General features: G+C 39.8%; 1 protein-coding gene across 1 annotated transcript in view; it reads right to left on the bottom strand.

Annotated features, from left to right (window-relative positions):
• FRMD4B (FERM domain containing 4B) overlaps window positions 1-15,478 on the bottom strand; it is a 236,970-nt gene that overhangs the window by 17,644 nt on the left and 203,848 nt on the right. Inside the window, exons 12-19 of the mRNA XM_011971028.1 lie at window positions 11,728-11,804; window positions 9,593-9,731; window positions 8,936-9,077; window positions 7,915-8,048; window positions 7,706-7,825; window positions 6,334-6,559; window positions 2,563-2,619; window positions 732-879 (exon numbers count right to left, since the gene is read on the bottom strand). Of these exons, the coding sequence (XP_011826418.1) occupies window positions 732-879; window positions 2,563-2,619; window positions 6,334-6,559; window positions 7,706-7,825; window positions 7,915-8,048; window positions 8,936-9,077; window positions 9,593-9,731; window positions 11,728-11,804 (1,043 nt within the window). The remainder of the gene's footprint in view (window positions 1-731; window positions 880-2,562; window positions 2,620-6,333; window positions 6,560-7,705; window positions 7,826-7,914; window positions 8,049-8,935; window positions 9,078-9,592; window positions 9,732-11,727; window positions 11,805-15,478) is intronic.

Genomic DNA, 15,478 nt, shown 5'->3' on the forward strand with positions numbered 1-15,478 from the left:
CTGTCTATAAAATTTGTAGAGATGGGGCTTCATTAGGTTGCTCAGACTGGTAGTCTCCAACTCTTGAGCTCAAGTGATCCTCCCAACCTTGGCCTCCCAAAGTGCTGGGATTATAGGTATGAGCTGCCACACTCAACCTGTTGGAAAATTTCTTTTTAGGCAAAGCAAACAGCTGGTAACTGTTTGTTTTTTAAGAATTGACCCATACAGCCAAATTCTGGGAACCACTGGCCTGTCATGTTTCTAAAACCTGGTCTCACTGCCCTGATAATGTTTACCTGAGATATCTGGGAAAATGCGTGGATTATGTATTTTACAGATTATGAGTTTAAGTTCCATGTGTATTTGCAGGACTGGAAATCAGTCCTGCTACTTGGTTTGGCAGAGTGGACTTTAGTGACAATTTCCTTAGACCAGTGACTATGAAACTGAACTGTGGACAGTATGTCCAAATCCAGATGATAATTAATGTCCCTATAAGTTAATATAGATCAAATAGACTTTAAAGTCAAGGAAATGGTCAAATGCATTTTAAAAGACTTATTAAAAACATTTTCATTTGCTGTGAACAACAAATAACTGGGTCAGTTTCTATGCCCCAGTTCTATAAGATAACATCTTTTGGAAGGATAAATAAAAACATATAAAAATATATCAACCATACATTGCATTTTGGAGGAAAAATTTCCTAGCTGTGAGGCATTAACCTTACTGACGATACGACCTCTCACCTGGACTGCCTGGTATCCACAAACTGTTCATTGATGGACGACTTTCTGAAATGGATTCGCTCAATACCAAGAGACTTGGGGGGAAGAATTCTTGGAGAATGAGGTACTGAACTTGATCGCTGCCCAGCAAGAGTGAAGGCGTCACTGGCTATAATAAGTAAATGGGTGAATGAAAAAATAAGTAGGCCAATTAATAGGTAAATAAATATCTTGCCAACATCTCAAAAAAGAAATTGGAAGATTTAGTGAACAAAATGTTCTTCCAAAGATGATATTTTTAGAAGATCGTAACTTTCAAGAAGTTAATTTTTATATTTTATACACCAGAAAAAATGAAATTACTGAACACTCTTCTGGGACCTGAACCATCTTTTGCCAAATTCAACAGGTGTCACTCTGAGTGAGTAAAGCACTCAAGGGGAATGGGTAATACCGCAGCTTTTAAAAAGCTATGTTAAAGAAAACTTCCAGTGTGAACCAAGGGGAAGTTGGCCTGGATCATTTTTGTTCACCTTTACTTTTAAAGTTTTTAGGCCTCTTTGGCCAAAGGCTTATCCTGTCATTGAAAGTAAGGAAACTGACTTAACGCTGCATCATTAGAGGCTTGTTATGTTTCCCACTGATATTTACATTTTCAAAGAGGGGTGGCAAGCATGACCAAACATCAGCTCACAGGAAGAATTCTGCAGTGGTGAAATTTTATGCACCATAAAACTTGGGGAAGATAAAGCGGTGTGGGGGTGGTTTCCCGGAATTCAAGTCATACCACAGAGATAGCCAACTCAATCATGATTAAGTACAAGAGATGACAAAGAAATACTCTATTAGTTGATAGTAAACCCATTCTATAATGAAATGTATTAAACGGCTGGACACGGTGGCTCATGCCTGTAATCCCAGCACTTTGGGAGGCTGAGGCAGGCGGATCACCTGAGGTCAGGAGTTCGAGACTAGCCTGACCAACATGGTGAAACCCCATCTCTACTAAAAATGCAAAAATTAGCCGGGCGTGGTGGCTAATGCCTGTAATCCCAGCTACTAGGGAGGCTGAGGCAGGAGAATTGCTTGAACCTGGGAGGCGGAGGTTGCAGTGAGCTGAGGTCGCGCCATTGCACCACTCCAGCCTGGGCAACAAGAACGAAACTCCGTCTCAAAAAAAAAAAAAAAAAAAAAAGAAAGAAAGAAAAGAAAAGAAAAGAAATATATTGAACAAATGTAGGCCATTACGATCAATGCAGCCTGCCCCTATGAAACAACAAAATGACAGGTAGCCCAATGTCTAACTGTGCCTTTCTTCCTAAGTAAAATAAACTTTCCTTTATCTAGAATATGAAAGTTTATTTCATATTGTAAAACATACAGTGATTTCATTTCATATTGTGATGAATATAGTGATACAGTGTACAATCTAATATCCTGGTTTTTATATGGGACTCCAGATACATAAGATGCCACCATTGGGAAAAGCTGGGTGAAGGAGTCTTTCTATTAATCATGCAGCTCTCCATGAGTCTATGATTACTTCAAAATAAAAAGTTAAGAAACACTTTAGAGAGCCTTAAAGTCCTTACTGAGAGACTTAGATACTCCTGTGAGGGCATTCTGATTTCCTGAGGTCATGTGATTTTTGTGGTCCTGTTATTAATACTGAGTTAACCTGAGTAGGTGTTAATCATACACTTCCTTTCCCAACCATTTTGCATAAATGTAAGTTAGTTTATTCTACTTCTTCTCAAAAGAAAAACAAATAGGCCTTACTTAACTAAGAACATTATCTGAATTATTTCAGAATATCTCACATTGCTAAACCAAAAAAGGAAGAGCCACTTACGATCATCAAAGGTGGTGGTGTCAGACAAAGAGCTACTCTCTGAGGGGATTATGTCTTCTGTGAATAAAAATAACTGCCTTTAGTGCAATTGTGCATTTATACAATTAGAGGGGGCTTAGAGAAACAATTTTCAACGGAGTGCATTTTATTTTCATTTCAAGAAATGTAATTAATTACAGTGCATTAAGAATAATTAACTACCGTAGCAAGAATTGACTCACATACTAACAAAAATCAAAATATTTACATATGGTACAAATATTACATTAGATTATTTCTTAAAATGGGACAGACTTCAAGGGAGTGCTGGTTTTAAACTAGTTTTCAGTGTTTCTTCTACACTGGAAGAAAACTTTACCTACATATTTAGTGCTTACGACCAACAAACTGGAAAGAAAAATCATGCCATTCTTATCATAAATGCTAAATGTTAAATAAAACACATCTGAATCCTCATTTGAGAATCTACTCTTAATATAACTTGGCTTTCGACCCCTCCCTGAAAGAAAGGGCTTTTCTTTTTTTTTTGTTTGTTTGTTTGTTTTTAGGACAGGGTCTCATTCTGTTGCCCAGACTGGAGTGCAATGGTGTGATCATGGCTCACTGCAGCCTCAACCTCCTGCGCTTAAGCAATCCTCCCGCCTCAGCCTTCTGAGTAGCTGAAATTACAGGTACACAGCACCACGCTTGGCTAATTTTTTGGATTTTTAGTAAAGATAGGGTATCACCCTTTGGCCAGGCTGGTCTTGAACTCCTGGGCTCAAGCGATCTGCCTGCCTAGGCCTCCGAAAGTACTGGGATTAAAAGTGTGAATCACTATGACTGGCCAAGCTTTTTCAACAGGTTTCTCAACAGTGGCACTACTGACATTTTGAACTGGATAATCCTCTGTCCTGGGGAACTGTCCTGTGCATTATAGGATTTCCAGCCTCCCTGGTTGAGAACCACTGAATTAGGTTTAAGTCTTGGTTTTGCCATTTATTGACTATAAGACTTTGGGCAAATTAATCTGTATCACCTGGCTCAACCCCACAATGGGGATAACAGCAGTACCTATCACGTAGTGCTGGGGTGAAGCGTTAGAATAATGGAAGTAAAGCCCCTAGCCCAGCTCCCAGAATTACATGACAAATGCTCAGTAAATGTTAGCTAGACTTAAATCTTTAGTTACCTAGACACTGCGTTCTGGTTGGCAATGGCCATAACACTCTGACTATTGCTGGTATCCATCAAATGTTAAAGAACATGGCCGGGTGCGGTGGCTCACGCCTGTAATCTCAGCACTTCGAGAGGCTGAGGTTGGCGGATGACTGGAGGTCAGGAATTTGAGACCAGCCTGACCAACACGGTGAAACACTGTCTCTACTAAAAATACAAAAATTAGTCAAGCATGGTGGTGCATGCCTGTAACCCCAGCTATTTGGGAGGCTGAGGCAGAAGAACTGCTTGAACCTGGGAGGCAGAGGTTGCAGTGAGCCAAGATCATGCCACTTCACTCCAACCTGGGCAGTAGAGAGAGCTCTGTCTCAAAACAAAACAAAACAAACAAACAAACAAAAACCCCACAAACATATTCAGTAAAGATAAGTATCTCAGATGCGTTGATCTACATTTGCAAATCATTCCATATTCAGTTGAGTGCTTTGGCACAAAGTTCTAGGCAAATATAATCCTTCAATGTAAATTTCAAAACCATTATGAAAGGAAGCTCTCCAACCAATCTCTAATGTTAAGCTGTATCAGAGACAAGTGAACTCTCTCTATTGGACACACAGTGGAGCTTGAAGGCAAGGTGCCAGTATAGTCAGCTGTCAGGCATACTTTCACTGTAAAGGAGAACATTTGAATTTTGCACAGTTTGAGGATGAATGGGCCATAGCAAATGGTCATGAAGTTAAGCACAATGCTAATAACCCATATCTGTAGGTCCAGAAATTAACCACACCCAAGGCCACCTGGATTTCACGTTCAGTCAAAGCTACTCTACATTCTCCAGCTGCAGTGGACTAACACTTGTGTGTTGATGCTGTACATTCCCTTTCCAAAAGCAACGTCTGCTTTGTAAATCATATGCTCTACACCCAAGTATATTCTAAACTCACTTACCTTATTTCATCAAATCTAAGATATATATTTTAAGTACCAGTAAAAAATAAATTAATTGAAAAAGTACTGCCAAGTATGATTGTAACACACCATCTAGTGTGTTAAGAACTATCCCAAGACTGGGCGTGGTGGCTCACACCTGCAATCCCAGCACTTTGGGAGGCTGAGGCGGGAGGATTGCTTGAGCTCAGGAGTTTGAGACTAGCCTGGGCAACACAGTGAATCCCCATGTCTACAAAACATTAGCCAGGCATGGTGGTGTGTCCCCAGCTACTAGGGAGGCTGAGGTAGGAGGATCACCTGAGCCCAGGAAGTCGAGGCTGCAGTGAGGTTTGATGGTAGCACTGCACTCCAGCTTGGGCCACAGAGAGAGATTCTGTCTCAAAAACAAAAACAAAAACAAAAGCAAACAAACAAAAAAAACAAAACTATCCCAATTTCATAGATGTTAAAATGTAAAGGAAAAAAACTCTTAGAATCAAAAAAATACAATCCTATTTCAATCACCAGGCTGAAAACCATGCCAATAAACATGTCAGGTCAATTGGACTTTAAATCTACCTGGGATTTCTCAGTTTACTTTTTTTTCTGAAAATGAAAGTCATAAATACATAATGTTGAGAACTTGGAAAATACAGAAGAATATTAAGAAGAAAATTAAGTTGCTTGAAATTTCACAACTATTAGTATTTTGAAATAGTTCTTGGCCAGTCTTTGTGTGTGCATATTTCTATAAAATTGAGATCATGTTGTGGTAACAATTTTATATCGGGCTTTTCTGCATTTCATGTTATATCATGACCATTTGCCTATATCTTTATTTTTAAATTTTGTTTACTTTTTTTTTTTTAAGACAGGGTCTTGCCCTGTCACCCATGCTGGAGTGCAGTGGTGCAATCATAGCTCATTGCAGCCTCAACTGCCTGGGCTCAAATGATCCTCCCATTTCAGCCTCCCCTGTGGCTGGGACTACAGGTGTGCACCACCACGCCTGGCTAATTTTTAAAATATTTTTTGAAGAGATGGGGTTTCACCATGCTTCCCAGAGTGGTCTCAAAATCCTTAGCTCAAGTGATCTGCTCACCTCAGCCTCTCAAAGTGCTGGGATTATAGGTGTGGAGCGCTGTGCCCATGCTGCCCATATCTTTAAATAGCCTTCATAAATTACAGAAATTTTCAATCAAGTTTACATACTTATAAAACTGAAATTCCAAACAATTTTTATCCTAAGAAACTTAGTTTTGTCAGGCACAGTGGCTCATGCCTGTAATCCCAGCACTTTGGGAGGCCAAGAAGGGTGGATCATCTGAGATCAGGAGTTTGAGACCAGCCTGATCAAGATGGAGAAACCCTGTCTCTACCGAAAATACAAAATTAGGTGGGTGTGGTGGCGCATGCCTGTAACCCCAGCTACTTGGGAGGCTGAGGCAGGACAATCACTTGAACCCGGGAAGTGGAGGCTGCAGTGAGCCGATATTGCCCCATTGCACTCCAGCATGGGCAACAAGAGTGAAAATCTGTCTACAAATAAAAAAGAAAACTTAGTTTTGATCATCTGGTTCTTCTTTCTATCTCTCACCAAATTAACTGGTAACTGGTTTGGACATGCTAGGTACCATTAAGTATTAAGTAGGGGACTCAAAAAAAACCTTACTTATTACTAACCTGGTAACACTGCTGCTTTCTGGCTGGGTTTCTTTCCACACCTAATTCGGTATTCGTTTATTGCATTTTCAATCTCCTGAAGCTTTTTCACTGCATCTGTGTAATCTTGCTTTCGCTTTTTCTTCACAGTTTTACAAAGGTCTGGCTCATTGGCAAGTTTCTTTGCAGCTTCCACCAGCTTTTGTTGTATCAGAAAATTACTCTCCAGTTCTTGCAAAGCAGGATCCTGCATTTATACAATGATAGTTTTATTTTTACGGACACATACGACCAACTCTTACATGCATTGTGTAATAAAACTTGCTGTGCACTTTCTTGAATCAGCTGTTCTTTGAGAACACTATCTTCCCAAATTTTACTGCATAGACATCCTTGTCAAACACTTTCCTTTACCCGTCTTAACTTGAACTTCTCATTAGTCCAAACCTCTTCCCTTTTCAAGGGAGGGAATGGCCTTTCATTCATTCAGTTGGTTGGGAGAAGATCACAGTTTTTATGGATATATTCTTAACTCAAAGCTCATGGATGCAGAAGGTTATATTCATATGCATAGTTTTAGAGAAAGATAAATTTGGGGTTGATCTTCTTCCTGGTAATTCCTGGTTGCATGACCCTGGATACACAGCTTCATCTTTTAATGCTTCAGTTTTTTTCATTTGTAAAATGAAGATAACACCTACCTTATGAAAGTAGGATGAGGATTAAATGAGATAATATATGTGCATTGCTTAGCTCAGAGATGGGTACACAGTAAGCACTCAGTAAATAGCAAAGATTTCCAAAGAAGAAAACAGATAATTTTCTAAAGCTAAGATGGTCAAATTTCTACAAGAAACATAGGTATGGTCATATTGGCTGATGACATGCAAATGAGAAAGTATTATACATTCTACATTGGCTAACAAATATTTTAACTTGATTGTAACTCAGTGCTGTGCATGTATTATCTCATTTAATACTCACTGGATGCCTTGGAGGGAAGTCCAATCATTACCCCCATTTTACAGATGAGGAAAACTGAGGCCTGAGAATTGAGACTTTAGAGAGGCTAAACTATTTGCCAAAGGCTATTATTTAGTTTTAAGTAAACGAACCTAATGCTGGAGTTCTTAATTCTTATAATACTGCCTCTCAATTGAGAAACATTTGGAGTTCACTGGGTGCTGTCTATAATTTGGGGAGTAAAGTAGTGAGAACTCAATTTTGACTGGAGTGGGCATGAAAGAAAGAGTTCAGTTTGGTCTACACGATCCACCTCTGCTGGTGAGATAACATACAGCAGAGACTCAAAAACCAAAGGAAAAAGTCCACTACAGTCAGACAGCTTTCCTGTCTCAGGATTAATTGAAAGGCTCAGAGGCGTTGTTCATACCTCTTCACTCGGCAGCAAGTTGTCATCTAATTTGAAGGCAGTACCCACACGTCTTCTGACCTGAGGAGGCTTCTCGCCTACGTTCAGGGGATACTCCTTTGGCATTTTGCCTGTGAGCTCCTGTAAAACAGGACAGAATCAAGAGCGGATAATTGACACTGGCCAAAGTTGTCAAACACAATTCGATGAGCTCAAAAAAGCAGACTCACAGCCTCCCGCAGACAGATCTTCTTAAGCTCCTCAACTTTTTTCAGAAGTTTTTCTTGTAATAGTTTCTCCTTCTTCTTTAGTTCAAGGATTTTTTCTCTCTTTTGCTCCTCACTAACTTCTGAGTCTTGAGAACCTAGGGAATGAGGGAAGGGCAGGGAAGGTTTATACAAGGGATGTTTCCTTCCTTTCTAAGGGACAAAGGATTTTTAAGCTAAAGCTGCTATTAAATGGTAGTTTATTTCTTTTCTCCTTGTTTCTCAACATAATAAAAGGAAACTAGAAAACATTCTCTCATTCTTCTGGGTATCAAACAGAATCTGGTAAGAAAAATGTGCCTTTTTGCATCCTGGCTCAGTCATTTTGGGGGTAACGATAAAATGTTTAATGTCCCAGACACACCCAAGGAAAATTTTCATTTTTCTGAGCAGAAGAGAAGGTAAGACGGTCCTTGAAGAGTTGTTTCGAGTGTTCTTTTAGAAAGTAAGCAAGCAAGGAAAAGAAAAATCTGTGTGAAGGAAGGTCATGCTTCAGATTCACAAGTTGACAGTGAGATTTAGATGGGACGAATCATTTTAGTAAAGTTACATATAGTTAATGATAAGGGATTCCAGAATTTGTACAGAGGAAGGGCTTAGGGGAAGCTATCACATTGGAGGGGTATGCTTGTAATCATGTTTGCGCAGCATTTTATATTGCATGGAGAATTAGACAATTATCTGTATCAAAAACTAAATGCTGGAAAAAGCAGCTGCTGGGGAACATGTTCTTTCAAGCCACACCAAGGTACTCACCATCCTTGTATCTCATATTACGTGCACAACCTATTTATAATTTGACTTTCTACATATTCTTTAAAAACTTAGCCTTAAACTTTTATTCAAAGCTGTTGCATACATATTTATTGACATGCTTATTTATTTCCAAAAGAATGGATTAAAAGATGAATTTAGAAGTGGTTTATGATCGAAAAAAGAAACAAAATAAAGATGGCTTGCACATTCTCTAATCCCAAGATGTTACCTGAGGAGATTAAACTGCCATTGCTTGCCATGATGAACTGACTTTTCGCCTCTAGTGTCACCAGCTTGGAGGCCCTTTGTGTTCCTGTCTCTGTCAAATCCATTGCAATCTCGTCTAAACTCCTGGCTGAAGGAATTTTTGCCTAAGAGGTATACAACAATGAAACAGAATTAACTCAAACATACTTCAAATTAATAAAACAATTAAGTTAACATACAATGAAAATATCAACACAGAGGATAATTTAGAATTTTCACATATTCAAGTGGCATTCTTCAGACCAAAAAATAAAACAAAACGAAAAGTCCACAAGCCTTAAGCTTTGTAGTTAAAATGTTTTAATAACTATACATGATTTTCTCATGGTGTGGTTCAGTTACTAACTTTAAAATGTCACCGGCACCATCACCACCAGCAGTGTCACCAGTATATACAAACATGCATGGCAACAAGCTGGCCAGTCTTACAACTTATAAAGCAGCTTATATATTGCCCATCATTTAAACATATAGAAAATCTGAAATAGTTGGAAGTTAAACATAAAAAAATCTCAGAGAGCAAAAATATATGTGCTTGCATCTTTTGTGAGAAGGCTTATCTTCTAAACAGAATGCAAAACGGGAATCTGTCCCTATAGAAATGATGCCAGTTACTTACCTTGCTTTGTTTCCTGTCCAGGTAAAACTGATGCTGACTAATTGCCATTACCCAAATGGACTTGATGAGAGAAGAGTTAGCATACCATGTTTGCACAAAGAGGCCACTTTGCCCAAAGGTTCTTCTTGAAACTGAAATCCTGAAAGATTAAAGAAAGCACTCAAATAATTCCCCTCTGGCCCAGCATGATGCAAAATGTACCCTGCAAGCAGCATTGTAACAAGGCATGTTCCTCTTACTTGTCTTCTGTTGCAAAAACTCTTATGCAAATGGCAACCAAGTTTCTGATTTTCTCCTTTTACAACAAAACAATTCAGACCTAAGTAATCTCTTTCTGGATAAACAGCATGTTTAAAAACACATACACATGAACTCAAGAGCTGATAAAGAATCAGTCAAATTAGAGATTATACAAAAACTTTTAGTTAGAAACTCTAAGGATGTATAGCCATCACAAGTGGTAAGGAATAAATGGGATGAGATCTTTTTTATTTTATTTTTTTTTGAGACGGAGTCTGGCTCTGTCACCCAGGCAGGAGTGCAGTGGCGCAATCTCGGCTCACTGCAAGCTCTGCCTCCCGGATTCACGCCATTCTCCTGCCTCAGCCTCCCGAGTAGCTGGGGCTACAGGCGCCCAACACCATGCCTGGCTAATTTTTTGTATTTTTAGTAGAAACGGGGTTTCACTGTGTTAGCCAGGATGGTCTTGATCTCCTGACCTTGTGATCCACCCGCCTTGGCCTCCCAAAGTGCTGGGATTACAGGCGTGAGCCACCGCGCCCGGCCTGGATAAGATTTTAAAGATGCAGCAACCAAGTGTGGGATGAGCACCTAATTCAAGGTAAAAGAGCATTTCAGATCTAGGTAGATTTGGCTGGCTCTGACATGATCAGATAATGCACTTAATGATAATGGCTGAAAATATGCAAGTCCAAAACTGTTCAGAGGGCTGCTTGTACACCAGATGGAAAGAGGAAAGGGGAGGGGGGAGAAGGAGGAGGAGGAGGAGGGAGAGGAGGAAGAGGGAGAGGAGGAGGAGGGAGAGGGGGAGAGGGAAAGGAGGGTAGAAGGGAGGGAGGGGGAGTGAAAGAGAGAGAGAAAGAGAGAGAGAACAGGCAAGAGGCAGACAGACTGTGTGTGTATGATGCGTTACTAATGTTCTTTTGTAGGAATTTTGCTTATCTCTTCGGGTCACCTTTTTATCACAGGTATTTCCTCCCATCCCTCTGGCCTCTAACCATCCATAACCATCTTGGGACTGAAAAGTTCCCACTAAGGACTGATTAGTAATTTCTCTTAAGGCCAGGTGCCATGGTTCAGCACTTTGGGAGGCCGAGGCTGGTGGATCACCTGAGGTCAGGAGTTCGAGACCAGCCTGGTGAAAGCCTGTCTCTACTAAAAACACAAAAATTAGCTTGGTGTGGTGGTGCATGCCTGTACTCCTAGCTACTTGGGAGGCTGAGGCATGAGCATCACTTGAACCTGGGAGGTGGAGGTTGCAGTGAGTCAAGGTTGCACCACTGCACTGCAGTCTGGGTGACAGAGTGAGACTCTGTCTTGGCAGGGGGGTGGGGGAGAAGAATTTCTCCTAAGATATTTGAGAACCAACATCCTGACTTCAGTTAATGTTGATAACTTGACTTTTTTTTCTTCTTCTTTTTTTTTAAATGACCAAGAACACCAACATTTTAAATGAGCAAAAGATCTGAATAGACATTTCTCTACTAAAGATACATGAATAGCTGAGAAGCACATGAAAAGGTGCTCAGCCATCATTAGTCACGAGGGCAATGCAAATCAAAACCACAAGAAGGTACCACTTCAACCCACTAGGATGGCATAAACTATACATGCACACAAAACTAAAAGTAACAAGTGTCAGTGAGGATGTGTCAGCATTGGAACCACATATACTGCTGCTTGGGATGCAAAATGGTGCAGCACTTTGAAAAGCAGCCTTGCTGTTCATCAAAGGGTTAAAGATAGTTACCATTTGACCCAGCAATTCCACTCCTAGGTATATACCCAAGAGAAATGAAAACATATGTTCATGTAAAAACGTGTACACAAATGTTGATAGCAGCATTATTTGTACAGTAACTGGGTCACACAGAGAAAAAGTCTTTGATCCTCACCTTCGTGGATCATGAACTTCAACAGCAAATTTTTTCTCACGGAAATATAAGTTCTCCAGCTGTTTCCATTGGAATAACTAAAGAAAACAGAAAAGCCAGGCAGGGTTATTTAGTCTTATTTTTACTCAGTCTATAAATCAGCTTAATAATCAAACAATTATAAGTTCCAAGAAAGTACACTGATACGATGAAGTATGAATATGTGATTCAGCCTTTTTACAAATCAACTATGACCTGAAACCATTTTATTCCTTCTTCTGACAGCAATCTTTAACTATTAAGATTCACCTCGCCAATAAATCTTCCTTGAACAATAAAACCAACCATCTGTGGAAGAATATGCACACTATTTTTCCTCTGACTCAACTATATAATAAGGAAATCTGCACAGATTCCAGTAAGCACCAGCCTTATCAAAGACGTTGATTTCATAGTAAAATGGAAAGATATTCAAAGGGATATTTCAATAACATCAGAGACTGAATTTCAAAAGAATGCAAAGTGAAAGTAAAACGGAACCCCCATGCAGGGGTGATTCTCTGAGATACCAGTTTCCTACCTATGAAGAGAGTTCCCCTAAATGCCACGGAAACCTAGCACCAGTAACTGGGGGCAGAGAAGGGGTAGGAGGGAACACCAGAGCCTCTTCTTGGTTTCTGAGCTAGAACCTCCAGTTTTTGAACATAGCTCCCAATGTCTGCACACTCTGATATAGACACTACTGATATTCTATTGCTGTTGTCAGTTTGATTGGGAGAAACAAACTTTACTAGCTACGTGCATTTGAAAACCAAATAATTTGATAGAAAGCGGCTCATTCACAGAATTGAGGACGCCTTGCTGTGTTTTCTGGGCTGCTTCCTAAGCTCTTTATAAGACATTGTACTATCCTGAGCCTTGGTTTGTCCTGTCAACTTAGACTTCATGGTCAAATTCCTCTTCTCTGCCCCCAGACTTGATTAGGGAAATAATAGCACAGAGGTTTCATTATATTATTAGACTTTGGCTGGATTTTAAAATTATGTTCAAAGAATCTTAAAAGATTATTTTTAATAGTCTAAATAATAAGCACTTCTCTGCAATGCACTATCAGCAAAACCATTTCCTGACATACAGGAACCCAGGCTTTTCACAGGCATGTAAACCTCATCATGTAAAGGAACAAAACGAGCTGAAGGTTTCTATACATACACTGGCATGGGAAAAAAAGTGTTCAGACTGGACCCCCCAGTTTCAAACAGTGAAATAAACCAGTACACCCTAAAAACAGCCCTCCGTGGTCCGCACACATAGCTGTCTATAACCACAACACTCACTCAGGTTCAAAGAGGAATTAATAAAAGTATAAAGCTACATACCCATTTCTTAAAATCTCCACAAACTTGAGGTTTTCATTTCTTTAAATCCAGAGGTTCCAAAAATGGGACAGAAATGTGAGGGAAAACCTCAGGGTTCTTCCAACCTCCCCCTCCCAGACGGCAGCTCCGGTGAGTTCTGAACTGAGTTTCATAAGACACTTAGGTGTAACTCAATTTCACAAACTGAGCCTCCCACGGCTGACACACTACTGACATCAGCAACTCTACCGAGTGACACCTCCCTAATTCTACTCTTTCCTCCCATCAGGGAGAGGAGGGCAAAGTTCTCAGTGGCAGATTTTCCCAGAGAAGAGAGCTTTCTAAAATGGGGGGCAGTTGGGATTTGCCCGATACTTCCTGGGAAGTAAGCTGCTTTGAATCCAAGGACGAATTTCACCGGAGGCTGTTTTAGGAAGACATTTCTACCCTAGTTTACTCACCCTGGACATGAACAGGTTCTACAGGAAGAGTTACAATGCAGCTCAGCTGTGTTTTCCTTTGTGTCCATTCCCACACACATAAAAACCAGAGCTGGACTTGAAACATGATCTCTGAAAGTCACCACCTCCCCCTCTTATCACTTACAAATGTGAAACCCTAGTGCTTTGGACTCCATTCAGCCAGTCCCTGCATTGAAAGCAAATATGCTCCCTGCAAGCAAAAACTCTACTTAAAAGGTGAAGGACTTCGGCTTAGAGAATTTGAAATAATTAGATTGTAACTGGATTTGCACAAGGTTATGGGAACTAGAGTGGGTTTTAAGTATGAAAGGCAGACAGCAGTTCATTTCCCCGCCTGAAATCTTAAAAGTTTGTGCAAAGTATGATTTCATATATGTGCATATAATAGTATAAATGTGGATTGGAATGATACAAAATTCCGTGATTGCTTCTGTGGGCAGATGGTATGAAGGGTACGTTGTATAGAAACTTCAATATCACTAGTAATGTTTTCTTTTATTAATAAAAATAGGATGAAGTAAATATGACAAAATATTAGTAACATCTATTTAAGTGGTTGTACAGGTATTGTCATATTTTTAGGACTCTTGGAATTTCTCAAAATTAAAATAATAAAAGTTTATATATATAAAATGAATATAGGTTGGTCTATTTTATACAAGAGTAAGATTTTCACCATCTAATGAGTTGTAAGGTCCCTGTTTTAAACATTAAATATTATTACCATTTTAATTCTTTTCAATGTTTGAAGTTGCTAGGAAAATATTTCTCATTGTAGTGGTACTTGATCTAGCTGGCAGCTGGATATAAGCTGGCTTTTCTTTTGAAATTGCTGAAATCATTCTCCTATTGTGTTTTTTATTTCTGGACTCTTCATATCCAAGGGCCAGGATGCAGCTCTAAAAACGGCAATGGAGCTGAGGTGAATTCATTTGCTGAAAGATTGCTCATGCACCTTGCCTCAGACAGCACCTGGCACAGGGCAGGCAGTTGAATGGTGTTCATTCTCCTCCCTTTCTCCAGTGTTTATCTTAGAAGATAAATAAAAGGCACCCTCTGGTCAAAATCATGATAGGGGCCGGGCGCGGTGGTTTGGTCAGGTGCAGTAGCTCATGCCTACAATCCTAGCACTTTGGGAAGCCGAGGTGGCTGGATCACTTGAGGTCAGGAGTTCGGGACCAGCCTGACCAACATGGTGAAACCCCATGTCTACCAAAAATACAAAAACTAGCCGGGTATGGTGCGAGAGCCTATAATCCCAGTTATTTGAGAGGCTGAGGCAGGAGAATCACTTGAACCAGATAGGCGGAGGTTGCAGTGAGCTGAGATTGCACCATCGCACTTCAACCCGGGCAATGAGAGCAAAAACCCATCTCAACAACAAGAAAAAGGCATGAGGGGATTTCAGACTAACGATCTGTATTTGAGGAAAGAGATCAAAGTTTAAAGGAAGATACAAGGAAGCTAAGTATGCTTCCCATTTTCTATTATTTGGACAATATTGGTGTCCATATAGGGTAGGACTATTACATATATGTATGTATGTGTATATATATAAAATATACGCATGTGTATGTACAAATACACTTACAGTTTTCATATTAAAACAGAAAAATGTATTTTGCCCAAACCAAAATTTTCACTCTTGGAAATTTAAAAAAAAAAAGAGGAGCTTTATTTGTCCTGCAATACAATTAAGAGTATGGAACTAGAATGTTTTCTATAGTGATCATTATATAAGCATAATAATCATTAATGAGTATTTATTATTGTCTATGTGGCACCTGCTAGTAGCTAAGAGTTTGAACACTATGTTGTTTTTAGATAAAATATATCGGCCGGGTGTGGTGGCTCAAGCCTGTAATCCCAGCACTTTGGGAGGCCGAGGCGGGCAGATCACGAGGTCAGGAGATCGAGACCATCCTGGCTAAC

The sequence above is a fragment of the Mandrillus leucophaeus genome, unplaced genomic scaffold (assembly GCF_000951045.1).
Source record: "Mandrillus leucophaeus isolate KB7577 unplaced genomic scaffold, Mleu.le_1.0 Scaffold121, whole genome shotgun sequence".
Taxonomy (NCBI): domain Eukaryota; kingdom Metazoa; phylum Chordata; class Mammalia; order Primates; family Cercopithecidae; genus Mandrillus; species Mandrillus leucophaeus.